This window comes from Geotrypetes seraphini, chromosome 2, assembly GCF_902459505.1.
Source record: "Geotrypetes seraphini chromosome 2, aGeoSer1.1, whole genome shotgun sequence".
Lineage (NCBI taxonomy): Eukaryota > Metazoa > Chordata > Amphibia > Gymnophiona > Dermophiidae > Geotrypetes > Geotrypetes seraphini.
In genome coordinates, this window is record NC_047085.1 from 405,407,187 (window position 1) to 405,420,574 (window position 13,388).

Consider the following 13,388-nt stretch of genomic DNA (forward strand, 5'->3'; position numbering starts at 1 on the left):
TACTCAGAGTAGATGGCTTTCAATAATAAAGTGGAGAAAAAAAGTCTCAAAACAATTTCAGCAGTGATTAAACACTCTGCTCAAGCTGCCGATTTACTATCATAGGAAAAAAAAAATCCTCTAGAGAGGACAACCCACTGTGCACACTAGAAAAAAATGAAGCAAAACTTAGCTATCCATTGATATTTTCATCAGCATCTTCCCTGAAGATCATAACATTAGCATTCACACTTTTGTCACCTGTCACCAACAGTATGACTCACATACAACTAAATAATCACATAACTCATTGTAGTGTAAGAACAATTTTGGATGCAGCTTTATTAATTATCATAACTTTATCACTATTACAATACAATTCAGATCAAATAACCACAAACACCCAATGTGGTTTTCATACCCCCAGAAACTATTCAGTGATGAAACTAGCTCCATTTAATTTCTTAAACTGTATAATATCATCTCAACATCACCATACAATATATATCAAAACAGCAACAAACCCCCAATGTGGATTTCACAACCTCAAAGAGCTATTCAGTGACGAAACTAGTTCCTGTAACATCATCTAAACATGAACTACGGTAATGCCAGGCCATGCCTCCCCTTGTAGCAGTGTCGCCTGAGAGTGTTACATGTAATTATTTATTAACTGCTGATGTCTCAACCGCCACTGGGTTCAATACTACCTTTTCCACTCCCGTTCCAGCTGTGACTTCCCCAAGCCCCAACAACCCAAAAAATCCCAACCCAAAAGTCTGCCACAACAAAAACACAAACCATGGGAGGGAGGGTGGGATCATTTCACATAGCCCTAAGCTATCCATCGTTTTCCTCACACTGTCCCTCCAAACCGCCAAAACACCTAACCAATCACAAAGTCAAGCCCTCCCCCAATCTCCCCATTTACCTCAACCAATCACATGTGCACTTATAGCTCCATTAACCCTTTATCACTTCCTTCACAACCATCTACAATCCTTATTCCCCTGACCTTCAGCACCTATACTAACCTGTTTATTACCCCCCTCCCCCCTTAATCTATAATTACTCCTCACAGGTGACTAGGCTCAGCAAATGTTATATTCCACCAGCTCATTCTGGTGTCTTCTATATTGACACAAATCCAGCCCCATAGATAGATCTGTCCCTTTGTAAACAAGGTGAGAATTGTTCCCAAAGGTAGAAATGCACTCTCAACCAGTGATTAAGATGCTTTAGAGCAGTGCTCTTCAAACACTGGTCCACGGACCGGTACCGGTCCACAGAAATTTTCTGCTGGTCTGCAGGGCTGGCACGTGCATTGGGTCCGAGACAGTATTCTTCAACCGCCAGTCTGCAGTGTGATCGATACGGCACAAAGCTGTGGGCAGCGGCTCCTACGTGCGTCCTGCACCTGAACCGGAAGCCTTCTCTCGCAACTTCAGAGGGAAGGCTTCCAGATGAGGCGCGGGACACGCGAGGAGCCGCTGCCCGGGTCTTAGTGCACTGAATTAGTGAGGAAGAGGGAGCTGGCCCGAAGATAACACCGGGGATGGCATAAAATAACCAGGCAGGAACAGGCCATTAGGTAAGGAACAGTATGGAGGGAGGGAGAATTATTTTAGTTTTAAATTTAGTGATTGAATTGTGTCAATTTTGAGAATTTACATCTGTTGTCTATATTTTGCACTGTTCAGGAATAAATGCATTTGTTCCTTTTTCTCTGGTGTATTTGCATGGGGTTATCTGTGTTCTGGTTGGAATGAATGATGAGAAGCATACAGTGTGCTTAGTAGTGTGTGTGTGTGTGTGTATGTGTGTGTGTGCTTAGTAATGTGTGTGTGTGTGTGCTTAATAGTGTGTGTGTGTGTGTGTGTGTGCGTGCGTGTGTGTGTGTGTGTGTGTTGCCGGTCCATAGGTGTCTAAAGGTTGAAGAACACTGCTTTAGAGGACCTGGCTGCCTACCTTGAAGAAAATGACCCAGATCAGGAGTCCTGGCCAGAATATTAGTACCTGTAAATATGTGTATTATTATTATACAATTTATGTTTATTATATAATTTATTATAACGCTCACATAAAACAATAAATCATATATGCGTATATGCCTGAATTCTGATCATTTATGTGAATTCTTGACACTAAAATGTTTGCATTATTTTTACTGAGTTAACCATTTGGGGCCAGATTCTATAAATGGTGCCTAAATCGGCAGTCACCTACAAAAATGGCACCAGTCGCTATCAATCATGCTTAGATGCCATTTAAAGAATCACGGCTAATGGCGCCTACCACAAAACCTATGTATCTGCAATGTAGGCCAGGGTTTTACTGGCCTATATTACAGATTCCCAAGTTCTTTTGAGAATCGCATCTAATGGCACCATAAGGTCATCTCTGCCCCTAACCATGTCTACTCTGAGCTTAGGCGCTGTTTAGCGGCTTTGTGTGGACGCAATTACGATGCCTTCTCTAGTAGGCGCCTCCTACCTCCTACTTTTTTTTAGCAAGTTTTTATTGGTTTTTAACGGTGCGGTCAATTATCGCACTGATTAAAGCCAATTAAAACAATTAAATTAGGCAGTGGTAGGGTGCCTAAAACTGGCTAACTTACACACCATTTACCGAATCAGGCCCTTCGTGTGTAAAATCGAAATGAGAGATATATATTCCATCAATATTGTTTGACTTTGTCTCGAACCACTTGCTTGATGCTTTGTGCTCCCCAAAATGCAGTGCAGATCCAAAATAGAATCTAAAAGGAAAAATATGGGCAGAATGAAACATTTTATACAAATATTAGTCATCAGTTGCACATGTTGAATATTTTATTCTAGCAAGCTGGCATTATGGGCTTGAGAATCATATCCCAGTAGTCCCGGTGTGTTCCTACAAGTTCAGTTTTATTTACCCCAGCTTGAGGACAACATTACAATACAGCCAAGAGTCCGAGATTCAGGCTCCATCTGGGCAGACCAAGAAAGTAGAAGAACGATTACAACTACTTCTATAAATTATCTTAACAAATCTGTTTATTTCAGTCATGAGCCTTAGGCCTGATTTCTGAAACTCACTAAGATACTATAACTAGGCTTGAAGAAATCAAGAACAGGTGAATATATTCAGATATATAACACAGAGAAGAAAAGTATGTGAACAGCAGAAACAATTTCTCCCAAACTGTTGTGCCTTCACTTGATCACCTTGTTGCATAACATCTGTACCAGTCTCAGCAAGGTGACCCCCCTACAATGGAAGTATGGTAGGAAGGATAAAAAAGCAGCAAAAACCCCCAAAAGATTTTGGTACAGAAGATTGGTTGTACCAGTTTGTTAGCGTCCATATAACTTAAAAACAATCCACAAGTGACCCACAATATAAAAACCAAAGAATGTATAGAATATAAATGAACTAACAGAGGCCATGTTTTGACAAAATAAAAATGCCTTCCTCAGGGCTCATATAGGGTCCATGGCTGTCAAATATAAAAACATACAAGTCATAAAAAATCCAAGTAGTTAAGTGGCTACAAACAATCAGCACAGCACACAAGTACAGACATGACAGAAGATTTTTTCCTGGTACAGTAATAAGCCATAAGCAGCTTCATCATGGCCCACTATAGCAGTCGACACATGGATGAGGTGTTGGTGTGAAGAAGAAGGATTACACTTCGCCCACAACTGGACGACGTTCTGGGGAAGAGCAAGCTATTAAGGAAGGATGGACTCCATCTCAGCGGAGACGGAACAAAGCTACTTGCAAGCAACATCAAGAGAGAAAATGAGAAGTTTTTAATTTAGGAAGAAGGGGAAAGCTGACAGTCGATCGAGAGTCGATGGTTTGGGAACCGGTATACCCAGAGGATACCATGCAGGAATATAGCGGGGAAGACTCACCGGATTATAGGCAAGACAGAAATCCTGATGGATCAAAAAGGACACAAGAGGGAATGAAATGCAAGAAAGTAACATGCCGCAAACTCAAGTGTATGTACACGAACGCAAGGAGCCTAAGGAATAAGATGGGGGAATTGGAAGCTATGTCATACAAGATAACCTTAACATCACTGGCATCACGGAAACATGCTGGAACGAGGAAAATATCTGGGACATTTTGCTACTGGGATACAAGCTATACCGCAGAGAAAGAATAGGTCAAAAAGGTGGTGGTATTGCCCTATAGGTGAAAGAAGGAATTGAGTCTATCGGAGAGAATACACCGGAAACAAAAAATAAGGTAGAGACTCTATGAGCCAAAATTCCAGGAACAAATGAAACAGAAACGAAGATCGGCATCTACTACCGATCCCCAGGGCAGTCCAAAGAAATTGATGGAGAAATGACTGAAGAGATTAAACACAACAGCAAGGGAGGCAACACAGTTATCATGGGTGACTTCAATTATCCAGGGATAGACTGGAACTTAGGCACTTCTGGCTGCAGTAGGGAGACCAAGTTCCTGGATGCTGTAGGCGATTACTTCCTGGAACAACCTGTCAAGGAAAATACTAGAGGATATGCAATTCTGGGCTTAATTCTAAATGGACTACGAGGACCGGCGCAAGGTGCAGAAATAGAAGGGACGCTGGGAATCAGTGATCACAATATGATCCACTTCAACCTGGACATAACATCGATCCAGAATGACAGACATGGCATTGAACTTCCGAAAAGGGAATTACGAAAGGATGAAACTCATGGTGAGGAAGAAGATTAAGAAGAGGATACACACTGTAAAAACGCTAAAGCAAGCATGGTCTCTTTTTAAGGACACATTCACCGAGGCGCAAAATCTATATATACCACGTATCAACAAGGGATCTAAGAGGAAAAAGAACAAGGAGCTGGCGTGGCTCACTGTAGCGGTGAAGGAAGTGATCAGAGACAAGAAGACTTCGTTTAAGGAATGAAAAAGGTCAAAAACGGAGGAAAACTGGAAAAAACACAAACAGCATCAAAGCAGAGGGGCCAAAAAAGACTATGAGGAAAAAATAGCCAAGGAGGCAAAAAACTTCAAGTTGTTCTTTCAATATATTAAAGGGAAACGACCTGCGAAGGAAGTTGTGGGGCCATTGGATGACCATGGAATAAAGGGAGTGCTAAAGGAGGACAAAGCCATTGCTAACAAACTGAACACATTTTTTGCATTTGTTATTACTGAAGAGGATATACACAGCATACCGGAAGCTTACAGGCTATACGCAGGAAACGAAGACGGGAAACTGACAGGATTGACGGTCAGTCTAGAAGAGGTATGCAGGCAGATTGTTAGGCTTAAAAACGATAAATCCCCGGGACTGGATGGCATCCATCTGAGGATAATCAATGAACTGAAAGGGGCTATAGCTAAACTGCTTCAACTAATAGCCAATCTGTCGATCAAATTGGGAAGGATTCCGGAAGACTGGAAAGTGGCGAATGTTACGCCGATCTTCAAGAAAGGTTCGAGGGGAGATCCGGGAAACTACAGACCGGTGAGTCTGACCTTGGTACTGGGAAAGATGGTAGAGGCGCTGATAAAGAACCGCATCATTGATCACCTTGACGGACAGGATCTGATGAGGACCAGCCAGCACGGCTTCAGCAAAGGAAGATCTTGCTTGTCGAACTTGTTGCACTTCTTTGAGGGAGTAAACAGGCAGATAGACAAGGGTGACCCATCGACATTATATATCTGGATTTTCAGAAGGTGTTCGACAAGGTCCCGCATGAATGACTACTTTGAAAAATTGTGAGCCATGGAATTGAGGGTGAAATACTCACGTGGATTAAAAACTGGCTGGCAGATAGGAAACAGAGAGTGGGGTTATATGGACAATACTTGGACTGGAAAAGCATCAACAGTGGAGTGCCGCAGGGTTCGGTGCTTGGACCCATGCTCTTCAACATATTGATAAACGACCTAGAAATTGGTAAGATGAGCGAGGTGATTAAATTTGCAGATGATACAAAGTTATTCAGAGTAGTGAAAATGCAGAAGGATTGCGAAGACCTGCATCGTGACATAAACATGCTTGAGAAATGGGCCGCGACATAGCAAATGAGGTTTAACGTGGATAAGTGTAAGGTGATGCATGTCGGTAGCAAAAATCTTATACACGAATACAGGATGTACAGTGCAGTACTCGGATAGACCCCCCAGGAAAAAGACTTGGGAGTACTGGTTGACAAGTCAATGAAGCTGTCCGCGCAATGCATGGCGGCAGCAAAAAGGGCAAACAGAATGCTAAGAATGATTAAGAAGGGGATCACAAACAGATCGGAGAAGGTCTTTATGCCGCTGTACTGGGCCATGATACGCTCCCACCTGGATTACTGCATCTAGCACTGGTCGCCGTACATGAAGAAGGACACAGTACTACTTGAAAGGGTCCAGAGAAGAGCGACTAAAATGGTTAAGGGGCTGGAGGATTTGCCGTACAGTGAGAGATTAGAGAAACTGGGCCTGAGGAGACTGAGAGGGGACATGATCGAAACATTGAAGATAATGAAGGGAATAGACTTAGTAGATAAAGACAGATTGTTCACCCTCTAAAGTTAAAAGGGGATAGATTCCGTACAAACGTAAGGAAGTTCTTCTTCATCCAGAGGGTGGTAGAAAACTGGAACGCTCTTCCGGAGGCTGTTATAGGGGAAAACACCTTCCAGGGATTCAAGACAAAGTTAGACAAGTTCCTGCGGAACCAGAACGTATGCAGGTAAGGCTAGTCTCAGTTAGGGCACTGGTCTTTGACCTAAGGGACACCGCAGAAGCGGACTGCTGGGCATGATGGACCACTGGTCTGACCCAGCAGCGGCAATTTTTATGTTCTTATGGGAATGAATGAAAAGGCTGAGAATGGTTAAATGGATTCCTAAAGATTGAAAGGAAATCTTGAGGGTATGCAAAGAATGTGCCAAACACTGAAAGAGCAACATATAAAAGGGGAGAACTGCAAAAAGCCAGCTGATGCAGATTTAAGATTTCTGATTGCACAAAGCATAGAAGTGCCCTAGTGATGACACCATAAAATTGTGGAGTGATGATGCCAAAGGAGAAATATATAGAGAAAAATGAGATCTGGAGAGGTGCCAGGACTGCCAAGAAACATGAGAAAATATCAGAGAACACTAGCATAAAGGAGTCAAAACAGTCAGAGCAATTGGAAGCTATAATGAATACAATACCCATGATATATCAGTGTGTGTCAATTTTGGAAAAGTCATAATTTTAAAAAATACTGGTGAAAAAATGGTATAACTAGCTTTGAAGTTTGTGTACCTAACTGGAATTTTTAGGAAATTATGCAAAAATATGCAAATTACTGAAATATGTTTAAGTGCTCTGATAATAGATTTTACACGTATGTGTTTGCATTGCATATTCATGCCTTTTGTTCCTCAATTATCAATTTATCTCACTTATTTACTCATATTGCTACTAACACATTAGTTTCATTTTCTCATTCATAGGTTTTCAACATAGCGTCGTCAAAGCAATAATCTAATATTAAAAATGTTCAAAAGAAAAACACATCTGCAAATTTGGACTTACCTGTAGCTGAATTCTCAGCTATTAGGGATCTCATTAGATATGGGTTGTATTTGAGAGACATCAGTGATCGAGACAAATGAAATTACAACACTGATGAACTGGTCTATGACTTAAGGACTGGATTACTTTCTCAGTGGTACAAAGCAAATCCAAAATTCAGATTTCTTGTTATACATAGCCACGTTAGGATTAAAGCAAAGTTGAAATTCATATGGGAACAAACCAGCAAAGTTTCTGTAGTCAGGACAAAACTAGAGGTGAAAGATACACACTGATGGACAAGTATGACATAAAGAGTTGTGCCAATGTGAGATGCCAGTGGAATACACACACATAGGCCTGGATTCTAGAAATGGTGCCAAAAGTCAGGCAATGGTACGCTCACTACTGCCACATAACTTAATTGCTTTAATTGGTTTTAATTAGCACAGTAATTGACCGCACTGTTAAAAGCCAATTAAAAATTTATTTAAAAAAGTAGGTTCTGGGAGGCGCCTAGAAAGCTAGGCGCATAAGGTCAAAGTAGGCATGGTTAGAGATGACATTAAGTGCCATTAGCTACGATTCTCTAACTTAGGCACAGGTAGGGTTACCAGACATCTGGATTTCCATGAACATGTGGGGACATGTCCGGGGTTCCGGATGTCTTTTCAAACTCGGCACTTTGTCCGGGTTTTGAAAAGCTTCTGGCAGCGAGTGACATCGGGACAGCATTCACACATACATGGATGCAATGTGATGACATCACACGCATGTCCATGATGTCATCGTGTCACACCAGCACATGCGCAAATTCCATCCAACATCGCTCGTTGCTCGTGCAGGTCGAGGGAGCGGGGCATGGGGCAGGGCTGGGGGCAGAACAGGGTGTGCCTGGCCAGAACAGGGCAGGCATGGGGGTGGGGCCATGGGTTCAGATTCTCCATTTGGAAAATCTAGTAACTCTAGGCACTGGCAACGTAGGCCTTTAAAAGCACATGCCTACTTTACTGGTACCTAAGTTTTCTATAGCCACGATTCTGTTAATGGTGTGATACATGATTGACACATGTTCGGTACCATTTTTGTAGCCGATACCCCATATAACACCATTACAGAAGCTCATGTAAACCGCTTTCAATAATCAATCAATGTAGTGCCATTTGCAGAATCTGGCCCTTAGTGACTGCAGCAGAGAGAAAAGGATTCCTGTGATTGAGTTAGCCTTTATAAAAGGTCAAAGAGGGAAAGTTGGGAGTCTCCCTGAGACTAGAAGACTAGAACTACAGAAGGAAAAGCAGGTAAAAAGGAAGGAAAGTGAAGAAAAGTAGACAATGAAATGAAAAAAGATTAGCAGAAGTGGAAACGATGATGGTGCTTGAAATGAAACAGGGAGATTAGATGACATGGAGGAAGACCCAATGGAAGAAGCTCCTGTTGCTCTAGAGAAAGCTAGAAGGGGGAAATTCTATATGTGGCACCTATAATTAGAGTTAATGATATCATTAATGAGCTTTAACAAGCTCATAATGAAATAAAAATTAAGCTTAATTGGGGGGTGGGTACAGTTGCATCTAACACCATGTAGGTGGGGTTAGGGGAAGATCAGGCATCACTAACAGAATCACACCTACACCGCGGCTTGAAGTTTTGAGAGGTGATCGTCAATCACCACTGAGATGTTTTTTTGTGAGCTCCTTGACCGCGTCCTCCTGCAGGAGCAGGTGTGGTGGGGATGGAGATGCAGATGCCATATTGCCTATTCCTGGCTGCCACTATGTCTTGGCAGGTCAGGACTTTTTAATGGGCATAACTTGGCCAAACCACCTGGAAATACAGCGCGGGTCACCCTTCCAAATGTCAAAACTGGGAAGTGTCGGTCCAGGTACTCGCAGGTGGAATTTTTTAAGACAAAAAATGCTAAATTGAGCGTGGGAAGGTCAGAGCTAAGGCTAGGAGCCACCGCTTAGCTCTGCTTCATCAGGTGACCCCCAATGGTCATTTCTTAATGGAGTTTACTGGTCTGGCCTGGTTGGAATTGCACCAGATTAGCACCTGCCAAAGGAACATTGGAGAGAAAAGAAATGTGGGTTTGTTTTTTTTCAAATTTAAAATTGTTTGATTTGAAAATTGAACTGCTGTCTAGTATGCCTGTGGACCATATGTTAGAAGGTTCTATAATTTTTGGTTCCTGTAAAGCCATTTTGGACTGTTTGAAAATATAGTGTATGCTTCAATAAAAGGGGGGGGGGGTGGGAATGTGAAAGATAATAATTGATAATTGTTTATTATTAATATGGGTGGGTGGGTAGGGATTCTTTTATATTTATATGTTTGAAGGAATTTAAGTAAGATTGTCAAGTGATTAGTTAAAGATTTTCTGTTTGACTATTATACACTTGTAATATTTGAAAATGAATAAAGATTAAAAAAAAAAAAAAAGCACTGGTTCTGGTAGTGATTTTGGAACAGTGGAATTTTTAAAAGGAAAATATCTTGGTGCAGTATCCAAATTTCTACCAACTCTAAAATCTGCTTGGTCAGGTCAGTGTGCTCAACTCACTCAGTCACGCCCATGCCAGGCCACAATATTCATAAATATCATATCTATGAGCGTATAGCTTAATCCTCTAGTATCTCTGTTTATGGGACCCATATAGTAGTGTCTTATCTGCAAAAATTATAAAAATTGAGCATTATGGGTGTTCCATTTTTCTTTAATTTGAGTGAATGTTGGGAAATCTTCCTTTCCCAACTTAGAAAACTGGTCAACCTCCCCACAGCTATCAAACCATGTTCTGCATATCCTGGAATAAAGTCAGGATTGCTTACTATCTGCAAAAGGGTGATATATAATGTGACCATTGAATGGGACCGTCCCGTTTTTAGATCCACTGTCCCGTTGTCCCCACGCACAGCTTCGGGATGCCGAAATGTCCCGTTTTCAGAGAGAGCATCCAGATGCTGTGTGTGGGGACAACGGGACAGGCGATCGCGGAGCCTGAGCTCTCTCTCTGCTTCCCCACCGCCGACGCAACAACAGGGCCAGGTAGTATTTCTTCAACTAGAAAATGTTTTTTATGGCAAAAGAGGGGGAAGAACAAAGGCAGAAGAGGAAGAGGACAGAACAGGACAAGACCAAACACCAGATCACAGACAAAACAGACGGAGTGGTAGTCAATATCTCTAATAAAAATTTATCACAAGCTGAGATCTCCATTCTCTCTAAAGGCCTCTCCTTTGTTCCTACTAAAACATTTGATGAATTTTAGTTTAAAATTGATTTAGAAAAATTTAGTAGAAAATTACATTTAAGAACATTCTGTTCTGGAAAGGAAAATCAAAATGATCATACCATATTAAATCCTAAATCTAACTGGTGCCCACCAGGCTTGGTTGATGAAAACATCAGGATTTTTAAATAGTGTGTAGCTAAAGAGATTGAAGAATATAGAAATGATAATTATTTGGGATATCATAATTTAAATAGGGAAGAAAAAACAGCCTTGAGAGATCTGAAAAATGATCCTACTATCATTATATGTAAAGCAAACAAAGGGGGAGCAGTGGTGGTGCAAAATAAAGTAGATTACCATAAGGAGATTGAGAATCAATTGACAGATAAAAATGTTTACCATAAAACAAGTTTAGATCCAACTAAAAGACTTATGGGTAAAATTAAAAAAATAGTGAAAGAAGGGAGTAAATTGGGTTTTTTGACTAATAGAGATAAGAGGTATTTAATTAATGAAAATCCCATTACACCCATATTTTATATCCTCCCTTAAATACAAAAAGATAAAAATAACCCCATTATGTCATCAAAGGGGTCAGTATTGGAACCACTTTCCTGTTTTGTAAATTATTTCCTTAGTCCCATTGTTGAAAAAACTCCTTCTTATATCAGGGATATGGGCCATGTACTAAATTTATTGACAGAAATACCAACAGAAGATTTCCCGTTCATTATGGTAACTTTTGATGTGGTATCTCTTTATACCTCTTTATACCTCGATACAGAATGAAGCCATCGAAGTGGTAAGGGAATGTTTAGAAGGGAGAGATAGACCACTTCAAGTGCCTACAGAATTTTTAATGCAATTAACAATGATTGCAACGAAGAACAATTATTTCCTACATCAAGATTACTATTATATACAAAAATCGGTAGTAGCTATGGGTGCCACATTTGCTCCTTTAACAGCTAATCTTTATATGGCCAAGTTTGAATCAGAGTGGATCAAGAATTCACTGTTTGTCCAACATATTTACATGTGGCGTAGATTTATGTTTAACAATGAATAAAAATACTCTACTTGTTAAATATGGAAGCACTATCCACAACGGAAGAAAAAGCCTCAGGTATATCACGGCAGAGCAAGAAATGCTAAAACCTCCTCCACCCACATCACCGGCAAAAAACTTCTGAAGGGAATGTGTAAAAACCACTACTCTATTTTTGCAGGACAAAATTCGATAGCTGCCTTTTACTAATTGTCTGCCGTGATGAATGCTCTGCCGTGATTTACCTGAGGCTTTTTCTTCCGTTGTGGATAGTGCTTCCGTATTTAACAAGTGGAGTATTTTTATTCATTGTTATTTATTATCCATTTCCACCATTTTTTGGTAGATTTATGTTTACCATAAAACAGGTTTATGTTATGGAAGGGTCCTGAAAATATGTTGACTACCTTCCTACAATGGTTGAATTCTTGTGATGAGATTTTAAGTTTCAAAATGGAACATTCAGGGTCAGCAATAAATTTTTTGGACTTGGAAATACAGCAAAAAGAATCCTGCTTTAGTACTGATGTTTTCATTAATAATAATAATAACTTTATTCTTCTATACCGCCATAGTTGTGAGACTTCTAGGCGGTTCACACTGAAGAGAGCTGGACAGTCAGCGAGTTACAATATGTAGAAATCCGGGATACAGTATGTAGAAAACTTACAAAAAAGCACATAGAATCTTACAAAAGGTCTGAGATACAACATATAGAATCTTACAAAGAGCATATAGAGTCTTATAGAAAGGTAGAGAGATACAGCATATAGAATCTTACAAAAGCAGTGAAATATAGCAAGCAGAATCTTAAACAGAATCTTAAAAAGGCAGCAAAATTAATGTTAGGCATTTCAGACTTAAAAACAGGAGTGGATATATGTAGTGTTAGGTGTAGATACTTTTTTAGGTGGTGATTTTGTTGAATAAGGCAGTTTTTATGGCTTTTCTAAAGGCATTATATGTCAGTCTTGCTCCATTTATGTAGCTGTCTAACCAGTGTTGTTGTTTGTTAGCTTGGTACATAAAAGTTCTATCCAGGAAGGTTTTGTATCTGCAGCCGGTAGTGCTTGGGTATGCAAATAGGTTGCTGTTTCTGGTTTGTCTTGTAGGGCTGTATAGTACGAAGTGAGGTAGCAGGTAGGTAGGAGCTAGTCCCCAAACCAGTTTGAAACAAATACAAGAGAACTTGAAAATTATTCGTGCCTCCATTGGCAGCCAGTGAAGCAGTCAAAATGAGACAGACAAAAAATATTTTTTTTATTTTAAGGAAGTAACCACCCTAAAAGGCTGAAAAATAGTCTTCCTTATTCACAATTTATAAGATTAAAAAGAAATTGTCAGAAAGAGGTTATCCAAATAACATTATTAAAAAAAACATATAAGAGGACTAAATACTGTAACAGAGAGTGGCTACTACTGAAGAGATCTAAGGAAGAAGAGGACAACAACATAATCACTTATGTTTTAAGACATAATGGACAAAGTAATGTTAATATACCGTACTTCATAAGTATTGGAACATCATTACTCTGCATCCCGCATTTACTGATGTAAACCTTAGAGTAGCATTTTCAAGAGGAAAAATTTTGAAGAGCGGAGAAAAT

The 13,388-nt window shown here is 40.3% G+C and overlaps 1 protein-coding gene across 1 annotated transcript in view; it reads right to left on the reverse strand.

Annotated features, from left to right (window-relative positions):
- Nucleotides 1-294: 294 nt before the first annotated feature.
- LOC117354106 (alkylglycerol monooxygenase-like) overlaps nucleotides 295-13,388 on the reverse strand; it is a 163,565-nt gene continuing 150,471 nt past the window's right edge. The window contains exon 13 of the mRNA XM_033930994.1: nucleotides 295-2,737. Within this exon, the coding sequence (XP_033786885.1) occupies nucleotides 2,657-2,737 (81 nt within the window). The 3' untranslated portion in view covers nucleotides 295-2,656. The remainder of the gene's footprint in view (nucleotides 2,738-13,388) is intronic.